The sequence below is a fragment of the Triturus cristatus genome, chromosome 4_2 (assembly GCF_964204655.1).
Source record: "Triturus cristatus chromosome 4_2, aTriCri1.1, whole genome shotgun sequence".
Classification (NCBI taxonomy): domain Eukaryota; kingdom Metazoa; phylum Chordata; class Amphibia; order Caudata; family Salamandridae; genus Triturus; species Triturus cristatus.
Genome location: NC_140586.1, coordinates 563,170,427 through 563,193,214, shown reverse-complemented (window position 1 = coordinate 563,193,214; position 22,788 = coordinate 563,170,427). Strand labels below are relative to the sequence as shown.

The 22,788-nt window shown below is 48.1% G+C and overlaps 1 protein-coding gene across 2 annotated transcripts in view; it reads right to left on the bottom strand.

Moving 5' to 3' along the window:
• Positions 1-3,016, bottom strand: part of FNBP1L (formin binding protein 1 like) — a 535,360-nt gene extending 532,344 nt beyond the window's left edge. Inside the window, exon 1 of one of the 2 annotated variants that reach the window (XM_085602211.1) lies at positions 2,797-3,016. In XM_085602211.1, coding sequence (XP_085458337.1) covers positions 2,797-2,820 — 24 coding nt within the window. In that variant the 5' untranslated portion in view covers positions 2,821-3,016. The remainder of the gene's footprint in view (positions 1-2,796) is intronic. The other variant, XM_085602212.1, reaches the window with a different exon arrangement.
• Positions 3,017-22,788: the final 19,772 nt, after the last annotated feature.

Sequence of the window (22,788 nt, the reverse complement as noted above, 5' to 3'; positions counted from 1 at the left end):
AGCTCTTTAACGATAAGCGCAGTGTTGGAGATCTGCCATACTTCAGGACCTGACCTCAAAGAGTGTGATGAAGTTGCACAACAGTGGTGCATGTACCACCCAGGGATGCCAATTCATGTCTTGTTTCATTGGTACACTACTTGAAAAGCCTCACCCGCGCATTGCCCAGAATCCAATGGTACAGCGGCTTGAGGGTCCTTATACAGTATCTGAATCCTACTCTGTGGCCATTACCAATAAAATGGTGCTGGTGAGCACATCTGGTTTTATTTGCATTTATCTAACACAGAGTGCGCAAAGCTTCTTGGGCTGCAGGGGCAACAACATAACCAACAGCAATGAGGAAAAACTAAGTAAGCTAACGCTCTCCGCTGATCGAGCTACAGACAACACAATGAGAACCTAGCCAATAAGACAAATAGAAAACACTGTACTCTAGACATGTGAAGAAAAAAATTCTACCTATGAAAATGAAAGATCTTGAGCAACTTTATAAAGCGAGGCTCTGAAAACAGAGCTTGTAGGAGCAGATTCCATTCTATTGCTGCTGCCACTAGGAACTTCCATAAGCACATGCCCTTATTTTTGGGAACAAATGTATAGATTGATGTGTGTAACACAAACTTCGCCCAGGTACGTGCTCCTTGAAGTAGGCCGCTCAGAAATTCCACTGTGTTTGAATAGATGGCTTCTGGATGACGAACACTGCTTTAAAATGTAGCCCTGCGCTTAACATTATCAGTCCATTTTAAAGTGTAGCCTGCACTACATTTTCAGTCCATCTTTAATTTAATTCCATCAATGTGTACGGACAACAAACACGTGTTTTGTGACGTTTAGACACTTCATGGGCTTAACAAGCAATAAATGTCAACAAAATATTTTGACTTGCTGTTATTTCTGATACAATTTCAGTTGATAATAAAAATGACAAACTTTCGCCCTTACGTTATGCAAAGATGCGCTGAGACTGTTGAAACAGTGACCCGAACAAATATAATCAATAAATACCCCGTCACCCAAAAGAACACCCTTCGTGGATATAAATGCTTCCATCCACCAACTCATACTGTTCTTTGTTTCCCACTCAGGAGGTGAGTATCTCTCTCACACTTTCAGACCCAAAACCCAGAAATGAAAATCCGCAGCCGAGACCTCGAGTGAATGACTTTGGGTAGCCATTACTAGTAAGTAGAGTCCCCCTCAAATAGGACATTTTGGGTCTGTCTGGCACATGTATGCCAGCGTCATGTGCAGAACATAGGATAGCATCCTTCAGGGACATTTTTAAATGGTGCCACTTTATTCAGCACCTCTTTTGGGTTGGGTGAGGTTGTCATCCAGAAACTTCTCTAACTGTTGTATGGAATGCAGCATCAAAAAATGCACACTCTTGGTTGCAGTGAAAAGATCTTAGGTGTCGCACATAGTTAGTCTTTGTATTCTGGTACACAAATACTGCCGGCACAATCTTCATTAGTTAACAGTGTGAAGGATTGGGCTTGGTTTAGTAACCAAATCATTCCCAATAGACTTGCACCTATGATCATAGGTCGCTAAGGTGCTTCCCTTCACCCAGATAAGATAATGCACCAAGATTGACACTTCTGTATTTTAGTACTGCATCACTGTACCTCTATCACTTAGGAAGTTAATGTCACTTTGCACCCGCAGTCGAACTATAATACAGGATGATATATATTCAAACAAGACTTAATGCGCCCTTCCTGCCCCTTTGCCCCCCAGAGCTAAAAATGACTCCCCTAAAATAACCCATCTGCGTCTTAAGTCAGCACATTACCCCCGACTTCCAAAGGCTGTACCTTCCTCTGTCCTCTGCCCCTTTAAACCACCCCCACCCTTCTCCAGAGGCTTTCCTCAGTCTCTTCCGGGTGTTCCATCCTGAACTGTCATCTCCCAGGAAACTTCCTTTCTCTCTGAAGGGGGCGGCGCCTTCCAACCAGTAAAGCAGCAAGTCCCACGCCCCCCAGTGAGACTATCCCCGGCTCGCAGTCCTTTAGTTTTGCACACTGTATTTATATGCCCCGCGTGAACCCTCTTCCTTCATTCTGCCACTTCTTAGGGGATGTACTCAGCCCCTCACACTGGGCCTGTCTCGGTCTCTTCAACACTCCTGAGCAGCTCACTATTCACTTCTCCCAAGGCGACCACCTCCCCCGGGGCTGAGCCCAAGAGACAGCCCCAGACTGCCCCTTCGCCCGTGAGGCTCTCATCCACGCCTTGCAGCCCTCTTCCTTTGTAGACTGCTCTTAGATTTCTCCTGAGCACTCTAGGGTTTTGCAGTCCTGCCCCCTTCCTCCTGGAGCTGCCCGGCTCTCCCCTTCCTCCAAGACTGTCTCTACCCCCTTACAGACCCCCGAGCCCCTGCATGGCCCCCATGCACACTAGGGAGCGGACCGAGGGCATCCACCCTGACACGGCCCCCGAGCCCTGACTCACCTACAGGTTACACCAGCCGGGCAGCGGGAGGCAGGAGCCGCCGCTTCCCTTTGTAGGAAGCCTGGGGGCTGTCAGCGTTTACCCGGGGCTGCGCCCTCTGCTGCCCGAACATGCACTCGGATAAAGTCCAGGGGTTTCCCGGAGGCACCTCTACCTGCGCCGGGGGCGGGCGGCCCCTCAGACAACAAACAAAAGCCGACAACACCTGAGCACGGCCAAGGGAGGCGGACAAGGCGGCCCTGGCAGCGGGTCACAGACCCCACTTGTACCCTGTGCAGGAGGGCGGCCTCGCCCCTCTCCTCCTGCACCGGAGGCGCACACCTGGACGGCACTCACCCAGAGCTCGGAGCCCCAGCTCATGGCTGCGGAGGGGGTGTCGCTGCAGGGCTCTGTCACTGGGTCTCCAGACTCCGCAGCTCCCGGCCTGTCTCCGTCTCCTGCCCGATCCCTCTCTTTGCCTGGGAAATGAGGGGCAGGAGGAGCCGGGCTGGGAGGAGGGCGGTGGGCGGGGAACGGGCGGCCCTACCCATCGCGTCATCCCCAGCCCGGGGGCCGCGGTGCAGGCCGGGAGGGGAGGCCGCTCCGTACCCGGGCCGCCCGGGATCGGTCAGTGACTCACGGCCAGGAAAGGGAAGGAAGCCGGCACCCTGCCGCCGCCGCTTATAGACTGACCGAGCGTGGCCTCCTTGGGGCGAACACAGGAGAAAGGCGTGGGACGTATAGGAGAAGACGGAACCTGATACCGGCCACGAATATTCACTACCTCATGCCAACCCACTCACCCTTATTTTAAACTATTTAAAAAAACAAAACCCAAAATATTCGAGCAGCGCCATGGATTTCAATGGGAAGCTGAACCAGCATTTTCATGTCATAGGATGCTCATGACAACTTTGACAGTTTGAGAGCCGCTGTACATTTTGTGAACTCACAGCTCATTTGCTTGTTAGTTCAGACCACTCAATGTTCCTAGGTCCGTCCGTGAATAGTTTATCCAGTTTATTTTTTTTCTTTGTGTTCTAGAATTTGTAGTCCTATTTATTCCACTATAATATCTGGACCACTCTAGTTGCAGAATTAGAACAAGCATGGAATGCAAAAGGTCTCGCTTTTGTGAAAGTTAGAGCTATTGCCATCGTAAATGATAATGTATTTATTTTTTATTTTTATGTTTGCAGTCGCGGAGTGCGAACCAACAGAAATAAACAAATACAACAGGTCGGTAGCTATTATTAAAGTGAAAGCGCGGCATGGGACACTGGTTAATATTAAATAATACTTTCAGAATTGTTTTGGGCTACTGCACAGGCTAAATTATAATCGCAGCTGACATATTAAAGATCAAACACGGTGTGCCCAAAAGTAAGGCGTGTGGCCGCTATTATGAAAGTGAAAGCGCGGCATGGTGCGGTGCTAAAACGTAAATAGTGTTTAAAAGTTGTTTTTGGCGAGCCACGCAGAACAAAACAAAAGTGTGTCCGCCAATTTAAAGAAGAAGGCATTGTGCCCAAAAGTAACGCAACTTCGTCTGCCACATTTAAAAAAATGTAGTTTTGTAGCAATTATGGCACGCCGCGCTTTAACTTCAAATGTTTTAATCTAAAGTGCGGCGTGCTGCGACTGCTACAAAAGTAAATAAATGGAAAAGAAATAGGGCGTGAAATGTTTGAAGGTAAAGCATGGTGTGCAGGGATTGCTTAACAAGTAAATGAATGAAAAACAAATGTGGCAGCCCCACACTTTTTATTTTCTATTATTTACTTTTGAAGCAATCGTGGCACTCCGTGCTTTATCTTTAAACGTGTGGAGTCAAAACGTAACGTGCTGTGAATGCTGATAAAATAAATAAATAGTACATGTAACAGTAAAGCACGCTTTAAACAAATTGCCTCCTCTGCAGCATCACAGATTGCAGAAGCAAGATACCAGGGTGGGTTGCAAAAGCTAGACAGCTTGTTGTGCCTGCTTCAACAGGACAGTAATTAATTAAATAGTGCTCCCTAACTGTTGATGAAACCTAGAGAGTAAGGACACATGTAAGACACATGGGAGGTAACAACAGAAGAGAGAGAGGGACTAATAAGCCTATTCACAAATCAGAAGCCACCATTTACAAAGGACAGTAATAGGAGCCAATTGAAAAGATGGGCGGAGCTTAAAGCCCATACCTGAATACAGCATGTCTCGAAAAGACAGCGCAAGCACTGCCTGGGCGAGGCCTAAAAAATAGTGTGGATTAACTCGTGCACATGCCCAGGTGGCTCGATTTTATACAGTTTACATAGAAATATAATAACAAGGATGCATGCTGTGAGAACTTTTTCAGGAATCCCAAGGCAGGTGGGAGTTACTGGGCACTCTAAGCACCAAGTTCTCTCATTTAGCACTTGACCCTCAGCCCAGCAAAGGTGAGCAGTCCAAGGCTTACTAAGGGAGGTGGAGTGGGGTTAGAGAGCTCAATATACCAACTAACCTAGGTTATTAATCGAATCTCGAGCTAGTGCTTACTTTTGAAAAAGAAAAAAGACTTTAATTTACACACAACAATACTATACATAAATGGTTCACAAGCAACAAAGTATAGTGGGTCTTAATATTACTGTTCAGTTGGTTACTACAGAGGATGGCCTAGCCTACCCCTAAAGAATACCCTCATAAGGTGATTTTTGTGTTGTAATGTGTATGGGGATTTATGCAGACGTTTAGTGGGGGAATGGTGATGTTTGAGTTTTCCATCACTAGCCTCCTATCTAGTGGTTCTCCTCTCGCTCTCTTTCACCCCCTCAACTCCCTTGAGGCTCCCTTGTAGTACACAGTACCTTTAGTTTCGTAAGTTCTGCTGTGACTAAAGCCACTCCTGTGTCACAAGGTATCCTTTGTGAGATCACGCTGCCTGCGGGGTGTGCGGCAGCAGTCTTCCCGACCCCATCAGCTAGGCTGTGGTCAGAATCTGCGTTGTCACACAGATATCAGGTGAGAGGAGGAAGAAAGTAGGTGGCGATGCTCGTGCCTCACTGAAACACTGAGCTTGGGATTCTTACACAGACCCAGACACAAACCCACCACTCAAACCGCTAGGGGCCCACCCCAGATGACCACTTAGTTCCTGATATTGGCCTCTCCATCAACACATGGCTCTTCACTATGTTTTGTGAATACTGTGGCCTGAGATTCAGTTTATTGTATGGTTGTATGGTTCGCGGCGCCTAGAAGACGTAGGGAAAGTTCAGCAGCCTTAAGTTTCCAGGTTCCCTCTGTCCATAGTTGTACACGGTTGGGACACACTGCACTAGCAGCACTCCTGGGTTTCACCCTCCCAGCCATACACATTCTTTGGGGCACAACAGACATCTTCCACTCATTCAACCTCTGTTCTTTCACAGACCCCACTTCTGAACAGCAGCATCTCCATCAAGCAGTCACAACTCCAGTGTTCCTCCTGAGCAGGAGTCAGTCCTTTAGCTCTAAACAATAGTCCAATTAGCCTCTCCTGGAGGTTCCAAGCGAAGTTTTCATGCTGTGATCCCAAATCTGAGTAGGGGAATTGATGGTGGATACCCCAACCCTGGAGCACAGACAGTTTCTTGTCACTGGTCACCTTTAGTGTGCAGACCCTAGAGTCTAGTAGAATTTTTTTAAACTGTCTGGAAGTTTCTGTGCCATCTTTATATTAAATGTGCAGACAGTAGCTGAGGATCCCAACAGCCAGCTCTGAGACCAGCTCTGGCTAGTTTTCTATTTTACTTATTCTACTCCGATATGACCAGCCAGAGTCTTTGTCACCAGGGGTCTTGTTATGATAGGACGCACTCTCTCTGTATGTGCCACAACGCACATTAAGAAAGGTGTGCCGGGTGTAAACAAGGACAGTGGGCCCATTACATTGAATGCGCTGCCCCCAGTGCAGTCGTGAAGTCATGCTGCTCTGGGGGCAGCGCATTCAAGTGAAATACGGAGCAGCTTTGAAGCAGCCCCTCCGTGTTTCCCTGTGCAGGCAGCAACCTGCCTGCACTTTCAAGAGGAGAGAGATCCCTTTGCAAGCGGGTGCAGTAAATGGTTGCACCTGCCTGCAAGGGGATGTCTGGGGGTCCATAGGGACCCCCTTTCCCCTCCATAGGACTGTCATCAGGGGGTGCACTAAAAGTGCGCCTCCTGACACCTTCTTTGCCTCTGTGCCCGCGTCTATAATACGGCGCAGGTGCAAAGGCAATGGGATTACCTTATTTGCATGGGGCCATGCCCCCATGCAAAAGAGGGAACACCCTCTGGTGATCGCGCTGACACTATATGTGTACCACCACTATCTGTATTAAAGAAAGGGCCGCACCAGCATCTGTAATACTAAAGTGACCCAGGGGCACGCAAAGCGGGTGCTAATGCTTGTTGCGCTCCTGGGGCACTTCCATTATACTTTTATTTTAAAGGTTTTATATAGCGCTGGCTAGATTCAGGGATAACAGATCACTTTACGGGAGTGTGAGGAGGAACGGTAATGAAAACATTTGATCAAAGAAATAGTAATACGAACCATTAGACAAAAGAAAGCAGTTAAATACAAGTGCTATTTACACAAGTACTATATTAAGCTAAAGAGGGCAGCAAGTAATTAGGCTTGGGTGGGTGAAAAAGAAAAGACACAGGAAGGGGAAGAAGAGAATAGGAGTTAGGAGAACGGTGGGAGGCCGTGTGTAAGGAAAGATATAGGATGGATAGATAGAGGCAGGGAGAGGGGTTAGGGGGAGGGGAGAGAGTAGCGAGAAGGAGGGGAGTTAAGAGGGAGAAAGGGGAGGAGAGAGATTGTCGGCAATAGAGAGGAACCTGACGGGAGAGCAGAGTGGGAGTCTGTGTCAGAGGTAGGTATTATGGACCCCAATACGGCCCCAGGTGTCCGCAGTATGGTGAGGTGATGCTGGAAGCCTCCTTTCAGGAGACATCCAAAGCAGGGGCAAACAGGCATGGGAGGTTGCTCCACCTTGCTACCTGTAAACTTATAGGGGGGAGGAGTCCTTCCAGAGAACAGTGGGCTTCACATACTAAATGGTACACACATGCAACATTCATGTCCAGTATGGGTGGGCAGAGGATGTGGTTTCAGGGGACTTTAAGACACTACTTTAAACCAGTGGTCGAAGTGGGGGAAAAAAAGTGGGGGAAAAAAAGTGGGGGAAAAAAAGTAGGGGAACTGTGGGCGGAGAATCAGAGGGTGGGAATAACCTAAGGATTGGCTCAGTGGGCGGAGCCAGAGGTTTGGCCAGAATGCGCAAATATCCCAATTTTTAGTATTTGTTTGGCATTTCACTGCCTAGTTTAATCAACCAATGGATACACATGATTATATAAGGTTATAATGAGTTATTGACATTAAAACACATTCACAAAGTGGGATATGCTTCTAATCACAGAATGTCCCAAATACGATAAAATGTGGAAGCATAAGCAATTTTTCGCAGAGCCATGGTGTTTATCATCACACTTCTCCCTTTTTCCACAACAGCAGTTCAAACATGAATGGCAAAATATCCTAGTTTGCAAATGTTTTCTATATAACTCTGGCTCTGCCATATTTGCTTCCTAATGCAAGATCTGCTGCATGATCTGACCATTTAAACTAATAAATTGTTTATAGCTCAAATGTATCAAAAGTTAGCAAAAAATGTGACTTGTTTTGCTGCGGAGTGGATGGCTTATTGCAAAGGTTGACTGATCATCTTTCTCACTGTTGCATTTGTATGTTACACTGGTGCTAATAAGGCAAAATCTTTCCAAAGACTGTTAGCATATGTACACGTCAAAATAATAAAATATCAGAAAATATACTGCATTACGCTGCAGCCTTTTTTAAAATGCATAATTTAGTCAACACTGTGGCATAATTTTGTCCTTCTTTGCTGCATATTTAATTCCAGTGACCCCACAGCAAGCAGCACACGTTAAAAGGGCTTGTGAATAAGGCAGAGAGACTGTGAAGTTTGCGAACTTAGTTTGGTGTGCGTGCCAAATTCTGCATTGCCAATCCCTGGTGAGTTGCAGCTACTACTTCTGAAACAAGGCCAATGGAGCTAACTATGGTTGAGGCAGACTGGCCTCAAGGGCAGGGCCGGTCTTAGCACTGGTGGTGCCCTCTGCATTAATGTTTGTTAGTACCCCCCAATGACCACCTCTGCCATGGATTCCCTCACTACCACCCTTTAACAGTGCCCCTCAAGTCTCCATAACCACACTCTCTCTCAGATGCATTTAATTTGATTTACAGCGCCACTCATACCAGTGTAGGGTGTCAGAGCACTTTACATCACACACATTACTCAGAGACAATCAATATGTGTGTAAATCACTGTATAGAAAATGTTACATAAGACTAAGGACTAGAAGGTGTAGGAGTCACATGACAACCATACTACTAGGCGGTATAGTTTAATAGTGATTGGTCTGGAGAAACAAACTCACAATTTTAAAACATAATACCATGGTTGGGGGTTCTCTTTAATAATCAGAATCGATTTCTGTCCAAAAGAACACTTTTTGCAACATTAGGATAATCAAAGACTGGGGGAAAAACATAACGCTCTAATCTATACCTTGCTGTTTGTATGCAGCTCTTAGATGAAAGTTAATAGCTCACTGTTCTATGTTAGGATTTTAACATATAAACTGCAAGTAACAAAAGGATCTCTCTGACAAAAGCAGTAGCTCACTGACCTATTTACATTATGTGTACTTTGTGATCTGTGTAGGAAGGTGGAATCTGACTACATGGTTGCCCCCACTTTTTTCCTGGTGTTTTGCTGCTTTTCGACTTAGTCTGGCTGGGATCCCGCTATTCAGGACCCCAGCCTATCTGCTTTCTCCCTTAAATTGATTACAAGTACTATAGGTACACTGCAGATTGGATTCTGGGGTACCCTTATAAGTCCCTTGTATATGGTATACTGTGTACCAAGGGCATAGGTACCCCAGAGGCCTACCAGGGGCTGCAGCATGTATTGTGTCACCCCTGGGAAGCCTTCCAAAATGACACCACAGGTCTGCTACTGCAGCCTGGGTAAGGTGGTGCATGCACCCCTTACTGAGAAATAGGTTCACTATATTTCTCCATATTACTGCACATATAAACCTATCAGTCACCCCTATGGCAGGCCTTACCAATCCTGAAGGCAGGGTGCTGGGTTTTATGTGAGAGGGTGCCCATGCATGAGCAGAGCCCCTCAGCAGCCTTCAGAACCTTTATTCTGGGGTTGTTTGTGATGCTGCCAAACCATACACTCTTAAGTGCATTATAGCCAAACGGTAAATGCTAACTTTGGAATGGCTGCACGGAAACATGTTGTATTTGGTGTGAAACACTTTGGAATCATAACCCCACACAAGTAACTGGTGTGGGAGTATGATCCCACCCTTCTAGGGGGAGAGATATGACAGCACCGGTATACCCGGTACCAGCTAACAGAGCCCTGGCATCACAAAATGGATGCTGCCAGCCACAGACACGAGTCTGCCCTCCTATTGCTGGACGAACTTCCGGCAGGGGAGGCCTGGACAATAGGTTTCCTGTCACAGGGAGGTGTCACCACCTCCCAGAAAGGCTTTAGTGTATTGAGGCTGGGTGGGTGCACTCCAAGAGTGCTTTGAAGTTCAGCACTGGGGGCACATTTGGTGTCCCTGTGCATAGTCCAGCTCAAACAGGTTGCAGGGGCTACCAGCCCCTGCTCTGGCGCGAAACTGGACAAAGGAAATGGGTGTAGCCACCCCTCTTTCCTGACCCTCCCGTAGGTGGGTCCCTAGAGTTTGTCCCATCCCTTCCTTGGGTATAAGAAAGGAACCCCTGGCTACAGGACTTTAGATTACACCTGGACGAAACTCTGATACTGAATCCTGGAACTTCGACGATCTACATTGAACTAGATAAGTAAAGAATCTCCCTTGGAGTAAAGGAATTACTCCCCTGCAAGGCAGGCACCAAAGACAGATCTGACCGGTTTGCAGCTCCGAAGCTCCCGCAACACAGGAGGTGGGTTTCCGTGGTCTTAGAGGTAGAACAGTGCCCACAGCAAGTCTGAGGCCCGTATCCCTCGTGGCGACCGTGCAAACCGAACCCCTGGACACCACGTCACTTTGCAGAAGCATCAGCTTTCCAACAACTCCTGCAGCTAAGCTTTGGATTACTTATAGCCCTTACCCCGAGCAGCATTTGCACTGAAGATTGCCCGCCTACACTCCACGAGTGTTCCGTGAGCTGGCCCTTTGTGTTTTCTCTCGAGGTCCCTTCGCGATCCCTAGTCCGTCGACTGGTGGGTCCCTGTGAAGGCAACTTTACCTCTAATTAGGCTTACCTGATTGCTCCAGACGTGTCCTGACTCTCCATTGCTTGGGGAGTCCCCAGGACCTTGCTGGTCCGCACCAAAGCATCTTTTCTCTTTCTGCGTGGGTTGCTGTTGCCAAGGCTTGTTGTGTTCAATACGAGGACCGACACCCCAGCACTCGACATCCTTTGTGGGACAGCTCAAATCCAGCTTCTGGTTGTCGTCGACGCCTCCTGGTCCTCGTGGCTGCAGAGTCAATCTTCGCCTCTTCGCACTTGAATCACCCAACATCGGTGTGTTTTCGTCTACCGTGCCCCTGGTCATTGGCAAGTGACCCAGACTCTGTACCCTCTGCTTTCAGGTTCTTCTGATCTTCGATCCAGGCTTGGATCACACCGGATACACTTTTCTCCTTCCCGGCAGCAGCACTTTGCAGTAGATCGCCATTGAAATCAACGACGATCCCCGACACCATTTGACACCTTTGCACCCGGCTTCCCTGGGTGAGGTAAGTCAAGTACTCCGGTGCTCCCGTGGGTGCTGGCCCTAGAACCCCCTAAGTCTAAAGGGGTTTTCTCAAAGTCCTCTACTAAGTGTCCTTAACTTCTAAAATTCCAACCGTGACTTTCCCATAAAATAGTACGGGGCTCGCGCCTGTGTTCTCAAACTGCACACGTCCCCTGTGGGTCTCCTGTGTCACTACCTTGGGTGGTTCCTTGGGGTCCCAGCGATTCTACGTGCTTTAGGCACTGGGTCTAGTGAAGATGTGGTTCTTATACCACTTTCTTAATATATGGTTTGGTCCGCCCCTAGGGCCCATTGTATATTGTGCTATTTACTGTCGTTTTAGAACTGTATTATTGTGCATCTTGGACTCTAATCTCATAAAGAGATTAGTAGTGAGTGTTTAGAAATAAATACATATATTTTATATATACCTTGTGTGGATCTCCTTTCATTTAGTAATTCAAGAGGTTATAATCTGGTAAACCAAGCTTCTTTACACTACTTCAAGACTTAGCCTGAAGGCTGCTCTCCATAGCTACCACTAGGATAGCTTTCAATAAAGGTTGTCTTTAAACCTATCATCAATAAGGGTTGTTTGGACTGGTACAAGGTGCCCACTATAACTAGTGGATAGCATATACCAGGCCAACTTCTCACAATCTGTATGGTACATGTTCTTTGCAGCAGGCACATTAACCCTCTGAGCTACCTTTCCATGAATCAGAACTTCCACTAGACAAAATGATCTCTCTCTAGGAAGAAAATTAAACACCAGAGTCATCATGACATTTTTATTGTTGCCAAAAATTGCTGGAGGCCAGGAAGAAGGCAGCAAGCACTTTTAAAAGCTTAATATACTTGCAAACATAATGCCTCCACCCAAAGTCAGCACCTGGTGCGGTCACACCGGTTGCACTGCCCTAGAGCTGGCCCTTCTCAAGTGTCCTGTGACCTCAGTGACAGAGTCACTGTCGCTCTAGGGTGTGCTGCTTTATAGGCCTTTCTGCAAGACTGGAGGTGAACTTCAATATGGATTGTGGTGGACAAACCTTGAAGGTTAACCCACACTTGCCACTGCTAGGGTCCACCTGCTGGTGCTAAGACACCAGGGCTTCTAAGGTCTTGCACAGCCTTCTAAGGTCTAGCATGGGATTGTGCTCTCTCAGGAGAGGGGTCTGGTGGACTGGTTATTAAGGCTGAACCTGGTTCCCCAGTTACAAATTCAGTAGCTCTGGCCATAGTGCCACATTCTCTCCCCCACTGAACACCATACTGCCCCACTGAGAAAAACTCACACTGCCTTCAACTACAACCCAATTGCTGCCGGCTATAAAGACCTGGATGTGGCTCAATTTAAATGACGCAGAGCAATATGCAGCCTACAAAAAAAAGTGACAACATCCTGGAAAAAGCAAACACTCATAGGGAATGCAAAATTTAGCAAACCATGTGAATTGTAAGCAGGAACAACATGGTTACCTTAATGCGTTTACACTCACTATTCAGAAATCAGTGAGTGCTCTTGCCTGAAAAGTTAAGGACATAACTACAGGGCCCTGAATGGACCCATTTCAATGCCCATTGCTTATATCCTTACAAAACGTAAGAAGTATGTTAAAAAGACCACATCCCTGTACGCAGAGCCGCAGTACACATTTTGTTTTCCAATCCACACTTTGCAGTACCTCCAGGATTGGTGCACTAGTTGCAAGCCCAGGGAAAACAAAGACAAGAAAACACAAGCATTTGCAATGCAATAGGTCTCGCATTTATAAGAGTTTGAGCTATTGGCATTGTAAAATTACAATGCCTTTTATTTATGTTTTGGTTTTTTAAACAAATAAAAGGCATTGTCATTTACAATGTCAGTAGCATAAACTCGCATAAAAGCAGTGTGTGGTGTGCAGCAGTGTGCCGCGTGCAGCAGTGTGCGGCGTGCAGCAGTGTGAGGCATGCAGCAGTGTGCGGCATGCAGCAGTGTGCGGCGTGCAGCAGTGTGCAGCGTGCAGCAGTGTGTGGCGAGCAGCAGTGTTTCGTGTAGCAGGGTGAGGCATGCAGCACTGACATGCAGCGGCGTGCAGCAGTGTGCGGCGTGCAGCAGTGTGCGGCGTGCAGCAGTGTGCGGCGTGCAGCAGTGTTTCGTGTAGCAGTGTGAGGCATGCAGCACTGTGGCGTGCAGCGGCGTGCAGCAGTGTGCGGCGTGCAGCAGTGTGCTGCGTGCAGCAGTGTTGTGCAGCATGCAGCAGTGAGTAATGCAGCAGTGTGCAGCAGTGTGTGGCGTGCAGCAGTGTGCCGGTTGCATCAGTGTGTGCCGTGCAGCAGTGTGTGGCGTGCAGCAATGTTTCATGTAGCAGTGTGTGGCGTGCAGCAGTGTGTGGCGTGCAGCAGTGTGCGGCGTGCGGCAGTGTGCGGCGTGCAGCAGTGTGCGGCAGTGTGTGGCGTGCAGCAGTGTGAGGCGTGCAGCAGTGTGAGGTGTATAGCAGTGTGAGGCGTGCAGCAGTGTGAGGCGTGCAGCAGAGACATGTGGAGGGTGAGGACAGACACGTGGAGGGTGGGGAGAGACACGTGGAGGGTGAGGAGAGACACGTGTGGAGGGTGAGGAGAGACACGTGTGGAGGGTGAGGAGAGACATGTGGAGCGTGAGGAGGAGACACCTGTGGAGGGTGAGGAGGAGACACATGTGGAGGGTGAGGAGGAGACACATGTGGAGGGTGAGGAGGAGACACATGTGGAGGGTGAGGAGGAGACACATGTGGAGGGTGAGGCGGAGGGTGAGGAGACACGTGTGGAGGGTGAGGAGAGACACGTGTGAAGGGAGAGGAGAGACACGTGTGGAGGGTGAGGAGAGACACGTGTGGAGGGTGAGGAGAGACACGTGTGGAGGGTGAGGAGAGACACGTGTGGAGGGTGAGGAGAGACATGTGGAGGGTGAGGAGAGACACGTGGAGGGTGAGGAGAGACACGTGGAGGGTGAGGAGAGACATGGAGGGTGAGGAGAGACATGGAGGGCGAGGAGAGACATGTGGAGTGTGAGGAGAGACACGTGGAGGGTGAAGAGAGACTTGAAGGGTGAGGAGAGACGTGGAGGGTGAGGAGAGACATGAAGGGTGAGGAGAGACCCGGAGGGTGAGGAGAGACACGTGTGGAGGGTGAGGAGAGAGACGTGTGGAGGGTGAGGAGAGACGTGTGGAGGGTGAGGAGAAACGTGTGGAGGGTGAGCAGAGACACATGTGGAGGGTGAGCAGAGACACGTGTGGAGGGTGAGCAGAGACACGTGTGGAGAGTGAGCAGAGACACACGTGGAGGGTGAGCAGAGACACATATGGAGGGTGAGCAGAGACACGTGTGGAGGGTAAGCAGAAACACGTGTGGAGGGTGAGTAGAGACACGTGTGGAGGGTGAGGAGAGACACGTGTGGAGGGTGAGGAGAGACACGTGTGGAGGGTGAGGAGAGACATGTGGAGGGTGAGGAGAGACACGTGGAGGGTGAGGAGAGACACGTGGAGGGTGAGGAGAGACACGTGTGGAGGGTGAGGAGAGACACGTGTGGAGGGTGAGGAGAGACGTGGAGGGTGAGGAGAGACACGTGGAGGGTGAGGAGGGTGAGGTGGAGGGTGAGGAGAGACATGTGGAGGGTGAGGTGGAGGGTGAGGAGAGACGGAGGTGGAGGGTGAGGAGAGGTGGAGGGTGAGGAGAGACGGAGGTGGAGGGTGAGGAGAGACGGAGGTGGAGGGTGAGGAGAGACCAAGGTGGAGAGTGAGGAGAGACCAAGGTGGAGAGTGAGGAGAGACCGAGGTGGAGGGTGAGGAGAGACCGAGGTGGAGGGTAAGGAGAGACCGAGGTGGAGGGTAAGGAGAGACCGAGGTGGAGGGTAAGGAGAGACCGAGGTGGAGGGTAAGGAGAGACCGAGTTGGAAGGGAATCAGAAGTGGAGGAGAGAGAGAGGTGGAGGGTGAGGAGAGACAGTGGTGGAGTGGGGGGGAGGGGAGGATATCACTTTTACTTCCTCTCCTAGTGTAAGGTAACGCCCCCACCCCACAGGCCCTGCCGGGGCCGAGAGCAGATCACTGTTCGCATCAGCCGTCACCCGAGACCGCTCCGTACTTGTTGGTAAATAGAGGTTGATAATGGGATTCACTTGGGGGGCTGACTTACCTCCTCCACCCCCAGGGCCAACACTGAGAAGGCATCAGAGACCTGGTGCTGCCTATGCTGCAGTACTGCGAGAGAGAGGGATGGGGGGCCGGACAGAGGAAGAGGAGTGGGGTTAGAGAAGGGACAGGTGGGGAGAGAAAGAGGAGAGAAGGGAAAGAGACAGAAAAGGAGCAAAAAAAAGAATTAGAAAGAGTAAAGAGGAGAGTTGGGGAAAATGAAAACATTACGAGAGAACATGTAGCAAAGAGGTGGAGAGAGAAGATGGGAGAGAGTAAGGACGCAGCCAATAGATAGGGCAGAGACAAAAAGAATCGAAACAATACAAAAGTATTTTCCAAACTCGTAAATAACCAAGGGCCAAACAACTGATCTGCAATGAAGCATCCAAATCCGGTATATCATGACGTTAACCATGCAATAAAAAATAAATAAATAAAAAACACCCAAAAACACGTATACACCATGTTGACCCTTTTCCATGCAACGTATTCTAAAACGCCATTCTCATTCAGACATTCACAGCAAACCTGTTCACAAGAGTGACAGAAAATGTGGTATTAGTGTTACATTTTTGTTTACATTCATACCCGCTCACTTATGCAATTAAAGGATTCATGACCACACGGTTAAACAAAACGTACTGATTGGCCTTGCCGTGAAGGAGAAACACGTGTTGACACACACTCCCGATCTGTGAAACGTTCACCCCACTTTCTCGAAATGGAAACCAGTGCATGTGTCCGACGAACTTCCTGCCGCCTATCTGAATGCACCAGTGGCAGAAGATAGTCCCCATCTTGCAACAACACAATTAAAGGGAGGCATGTCTGTCTCTCCCCACCGCCACATGTCTGAGTCTTACTGTCTCATGCGAGATCTCCCTCTAGGAGACAGCTGACACCGACTCTTCCCCTGAGACTGTACGGGAGATGCGTGTGTGTGCATAGTGTGTGTGTGTCTATATGTATATATCTGTGTGTGTATGCATGTGTGTGTGTTTGTATGTGTATATGTGTGTGTATGCATGTGTGTGTTGGTGTGCAAGTATGGGTGTCATTGTGTTCATTTGTCTTCATGGGTGTGTACACATATGTTTGTGTGTATACCTATGTCTGTGTATGCATGTTTGTGTGTATGTATATGTGTTTGAGTATGTTGGTGTGCGTGCTTGTTTATATGTGTATGTGGGGTTGGTGTGTTGATGTGCATGTATATGCATATGTTTATGCATGTCTGTGTGTGTTTGTATATGTTCATATGTGTGTGTAAATGCATGTGTGTGTTTGTATGTGTGCATAGTTGTGTATGCATGTGATCAGAGGGAAGAGTGCACTTGAGGGCAAAGAGGAAAACATACAGGGAAGAGTATGTGAGGGCAGAGAGAAAAATACAGAGGGAAAAGCACATGAGGGCAGAGAGAAAAATACAGAGGGAAGAGTCCATGTGAGGGAGGAGAGAAAAATAGAGAGGGAAGAGCTCATGTGAGAGCAAAGCGAAAAACATACAGAGGGTAGGGCGCATGTTAGACCGGAGATAAAAACATAGAGGGAAGAGAGCATGTGAGAGCAGAGACAAAATATAGAGAGAAGAACACATGTGAGAGCATAGAGAAAAAATGCAGAGGGAAGAGTACATGTGAGGGAAGAGAGACGAATACAGAGGGAATAGCATGTGTGAGGAAAGAGAGAAAAATAGAGAGGGAAAAGCACATGTGAGGGCAGAGTGAAAATACAGAGGCAATAGCACATGTGAGACCAGAGAGAAAAACATAGAGGGAAGAGCATATGTGAGGTCTAGACGCCTTACACAATTGGCGCCCTGAGCAGCATTTCCTTTTCATGCCCTGGCACAATCAATCTTACATTCTATGTCACGTCACTCAGGAGTACAACCTCGAATGCTAAACACTGACCAATGAAATTACGTGGCGAAACACCAGCCTATTCAGTGTCATGGACCCCAGGGCAAGTAAGTAAATGACCCCCCAACCTCATCAATATGCTACAGTTATATTAAATACACGAATTATCAGCGTTCGTGGGCCCTGGTGCCACTGCACCAATTGAAGAAACGCCTCTGGGCAAAAGGTACACAAACAAGGAATCAATGACTGCCGACCTACCAGAACCACTGCAAAATGATAAAATAAAAATACTTTCCACAGAACATTTACGATGGAATGCATAGAAGCGCTGCCATTATAGCATTATTAATAGAAGATCGTTGCTACACGTTTGTTTTTGAAGTGTCGAATTCTAACCTGGAGAGTGAGGATGGTATATTTTAGGAGGGCTGAAGAGGCGCATGGCGTGGGATCGCGCTAGCATGCATCACAGCTCACAAACCTCGGACACATTAGGGGCAGCGGAATGTACAACATACAGAAAGTATGTGCATCACCACGTCGTTACAAAATTGCAGAAACCTGATGCTTTGGTTAAAACATGGCCACAATGTTATCAACTACTGCAGAAGAAAAGATGGCCGAATGGGAAACGTGCGGAAGGAGAGGAGTTTTCTTGTTTGAGAACAAGGCTGTAAGATTACGATGACATTTAAAAGTCATTTGCTTCACTTAAGGCGAGAGTTTATTATTAAAGTACATTAAAGGGAGTGGACAAAAATAACCTGTTCCTAGTTGGGAAAGATGGGTCTAATGAAGCAAAGGTGACCCAAACAAGATGGACTTACAAAGGGATTTAAGGACAGTGAAAAGGAATCGAGCAGAGCATCAAAGGGCTGGGTGAGAAGGGAGGGGGGAATGCAAGGGTCAAAGCGGCGAAAGTGAAAGTAATCGAGCAGAGCATCAAAGGGCTGGGTGAGAAGGGAGGAGGGAATGCAAGGGTCAAAGCGGCGAAATTGAAAGTAATCGAGCAGAGCATCAAAGGGCTGGGTGAGAAGGGAGGGGGGAATGCAAGGAGCAGCTGTACACGTGAACACCATCGTGCACTCAAGCCCTAGGCCAGCAAAACCATGTGGGTAGCACTTTTGAAAGCCCACTTACAAAATGTCTCAAAGAGACAGCTTTCGCTGTCTCAGTGAGACCTAAAAAATAGTGCTTCACTGGCAAACTCTGTAAAAGTGGCGCTAATGTGTTTGGGTGTGAATAAAATCAATCTGGTCAGTTTGCTACCAGCAGGCACGCAACACCCATTGGACTCAAAGGGCTTCCCCCCGTCGTGTGTAGCAGCCCGGGATGAGACAGCTTCCCGGGCACCCAGACAGCCGCACCCGTGCACTTCACAGGTCTTTTAAAGACCATTTGCATGTTAATGAGGCCTTGCTGTTGTTTCACCCCTTCTAAGAGCCCCTGCAGCTCCACTCTGCCTATTGCTTAAAGATTAAGCCCCCCCGAAATGTTTTCTTTGCCCTCTGGCTACCAGTCTGTCTTACTTTACTTCGTTATTTTTCCTATTTTTAACCTTTTATTCCAGATGTTGCACTTTGGAATTAAAATACCACATTTCCAGCAAAAAATATTTTCATTTTTGAATCCATTTCACAAGGGAGGAAATAAGAGAAAGGAGGGGAAAGAGAGTGAAAACCCCGTCTTGAAGTCATGGTTTTCAGTAAGAGAAGAACTGCTAGACAGAAAGAGAGGGAAGAGGGAAAGAGTTGGGGGGGGGGGGGGAGGCAGCTGAAGCTACAGAGCAGAAGCGGACACTGTATTTTTCTTCTCTGGGTAAGAAGAAAAACGACAGGGTCCTCTTACTTCTCTGCCGCCCGTCCTCGAACGCCAGGAACGCCGAGCTTTATAGGCCATGCCGATTTCTTGCGTCCCGGGACGCATTTTCAAAATAAAAAAGTAGGGGAACAGAATCGCTGGAATTGAAGAAGTAGGGGCACGCCGTGCCCTGCCGTTCCCCCCCCCCCACTTCGACCACTGCTTTAAACACACAGGTCATTCTTTGTAGCAGGCAATAGAGGTGAAAGACTTGAACTGCTGGTTAATCATATCACTGCCACCACTATCAATCTTTTAAAGCCTGGTGAGATGGCAATAGTGATGCTCATTCAAATGAATGTGCCCACAGTGTGCCCCTCCAACCACATAGCCCTGTTCTGGATCTCAATTATTTTCACAAAAAGTACCTCCAGCGCACATGCATGATCCTCGTGTGTGCTGAGATAGCGGTCAAAAAAGCTGCAGCTTGCTATGGAGAGTTGGAGGCAGAGCCACGCAGTGGACACTTCTCCATCCCAACCCATGGCAGCATTCGAGAATACTTAGGCAGGATATTTGGAAAAGAAAAGCAAGAGAATGTAATTTTCCCATTCACTTCTATTGGAGTTAAGAAACATTTAAGCAGAAAAACGCTAAAATAATAGCAAAATGAACAACTTTTTCCCTTCTAAGTCGGGGGTGCTGACATACATGAACAGGCCGTTTTGGTGCTGTTTAAGAGCACTTCAAAACTCCATAGACAAGCAGATATGCCAAAAGAAAATGCAGAATTTGGACAGTGAAAGTAAACTTGTTGATCTTCATGCAGATCTGAGGGGTATGCATCCTGGGATGTTTGTAGCACCCCTCAGTCCCTGGCTCCAGAGGTAAGTTAACCGTATAGGACTGAAGACATTGTCTGCGGAGGAAGGCCATTTGTATATTGGCCTCCTCAGTGCAGTACCACAAGCCTGGCCTCTTGCCACTGCACTGCTGTCACTGGAAAATGTGTATGAATCAGCTATTTACTCTTTCCTCCTCCACTAACCGCTGCAACCCTGCCCCATTCCCAGACAGTAATTCTGTGGCCCTTGTCTTCAAAATCGTCTCCATAAGAATCAGCACGTTCCTCTGGCTCCTTAATATGCGCTCTGTGAATATTGCAGGCTGCGGACGACTTTCCAACATATGCCAACTTTCGGGAATACCTGGCTGCGGGATGGGGTGAAGGAAAGCATGGGGAGGTTATTTTCTCATTAACTTCCATTGGAGTTTGGAAAGATATCGGTAGGAAAAAGCTAAAATTACATCATGTTTATTGTTAAAAAAAAATTAACACGTTCCCTTCTAAATCTGGAGTGCTGGCATGGATAAGCAAGACATGTTGGTGCGGCTTAAGAGCACTTCAAAACCCAAAAGGCAGGCAGATAGGCCAAACAGAAATGTGGAATCCAGCCGGGCACAGTAAAAGTAATGACCATCCCTCCGATCTGAGGGTCCTGCATCCTGACTCACTTGTAGAGCCCCTCATTTCAGGGCTCTGCATGCAAATTACCTGGATGAGACTGCAGACATTGTCCTCGGAGGGAGGCTATTGGTTTTGGGCCTCCTCAATGCTGTGCCACGAGACTGGCCACCTGCCACTGCACTCTTCTCACTCAGAAATGTGACTGTGTCAGCCATTTACCCTTTTCTGCTCCACAAGCGATTTCAATCCTGCCCAGCTTTCCTGACTGTAATTCTGTCCCCATGTCTCTGAACTCACCACTACATGCAACACGCGTGATTCTTTTGCCTGTCTCATTTCACAGTATGTTGACAATATTTGTACTGCACATTTCATCTGTTTTTACAACTCGTAGTGCTTTCAGAAAGTGTCCATGCTAACGTGTAGGGAGCTGTCTCTCTATATAGAGGGCCAAAAATAAGTCCAGTGGGTCTCCAATCAGCTTGCAGAGGCTAAAGTAGATCATACTTTTGGGGTAGTGTGGGCGAGCAGTTAGGCTCATCAGAGGGTAGTGCGAAGCATTTGTTGTATTCCCTGAGGCAATAAATGTGAGACACACTCAAATAATAAATACAAGACCAAATTAGAAAAATAACACTTCATTTTATATATGTTTCAAAACCAAGAACTTCGTTCAAAGGTAAGTACTGTTTTCAATAGCAATAAGTACTGGTAAGTGAAACTTTTATAAGTCGTACGCCTTTATGCACAATGCAATCCTATGGGAGGAAAGTCTGCAATGCATAAAGGTATGTGCACTCGGTTTCAGGGGTTCGCCTTCAGGGATCGGAGTTGTAGTGGGCCAAAGTCCAAAAGTACTACCAGCAGTTGTTTGTGAACTGCCCGGGTTCTGCTGAGATTACGGTGCTGGTGAAGTTGGTAGCTTGCACGCTATAGAGAAGGGGGCGGGGCACCCAAAAACAGGCTGCACAGGGGGGCTTGGGGACTAGTCCAAGAGCTCCCAAATGGGGTCATGGGTCACAAGGGGTCTTGGAGCAAGGGGACACAGCTGGTTCGTCAGGACCCAGGCCAGGTGGCTCGGGTGCAGAGTGGTTATGTCGGCTGGCCTGTGTGCAAAGATGCTCCTCGCTGTCAGGGACAAACAGCTGACAGGGGCACAATCAATGCAGCTGGGCCACTCACAAAGTGGGTTTCAGTGATGCTGACATCCCTCAATGGCTTCTTGGTCCTGGTGTAGTGGGAATCCGGACAGGAGTTTTGCTGTTGGGGTTTGGTGCAGGGTGTCCGGTACCCCAGCGATTAGTGCTGCACGGCTCAGGTGGGTTCTGGTGTCTTCACACTCAGTGGGGAGACAGATCTGACCTTCCAGAGCACGAGTACCTTCTCCTGGTCATCTGCGGTGTCGGCCGGGCTGGGGAGCTGCAAGGCGGTGGACCAGACTCTGCTTGTCAGTGCATGTGGACTGCAGGGGAGTAGCTTCTCTACTCCAAGAAGACTGTAGGCGATTTGTGAAGTATTGGGAAGCCCCCCAAGGTGAATTGCTTAATAGGTCCGCTACTGGCAGTGTGGGTTTATCACGACGAGGTGTTTGGTACCAAACACATTGGGGTACAGTGAAGCCATCATGTAGCTGGGGAACTCGTAATCACGAGTTCCCAGCCCATGTACTTGTCATGGCTTCCCTGTGCCCTTGTAATATATATGGTTCTGCTTAGATATCACAGGGACACTTCCACTCACATAGATATCCCCACACATGGGGTATAGTGCACCATGCCTTAGGGCTGTAACGCCTGTTGTAGGGGTGACTTACCTATACCACATGCAATGCTTTGCTGGCATGGCACACAGGGTTGTGTGCCATCGTAACTCTTTTTTTTCTCTAACCAAAACATGCAAGCTGCAATAGCAGTTTGCATGAGCTTGGTGAGGGACCCCTTAGGGTGGCACAATTCGTGCTGAAGCCCTTAGTCTCTCTTCAGTTTCAATGCCCTGGGTATTAGAGGTAGCACTTACTAGGGACTGACAGGAATCCTAAAGGGTGCCAGTTGTGGAACAATGGTATAGTTTAGGAAAAGAACACTGGTACTGGGGACCTGGTTTCTACACAACATGATTGTGAGGTTTCTTTGCAACTAATATCTTTCCCTGTTCCATTTGGCCAGTTCGACTTAATTGCCATCAGACTCTGCCACTCCTCCAAATAATAAAACCTGTAGTATTGTTATCCAGGGT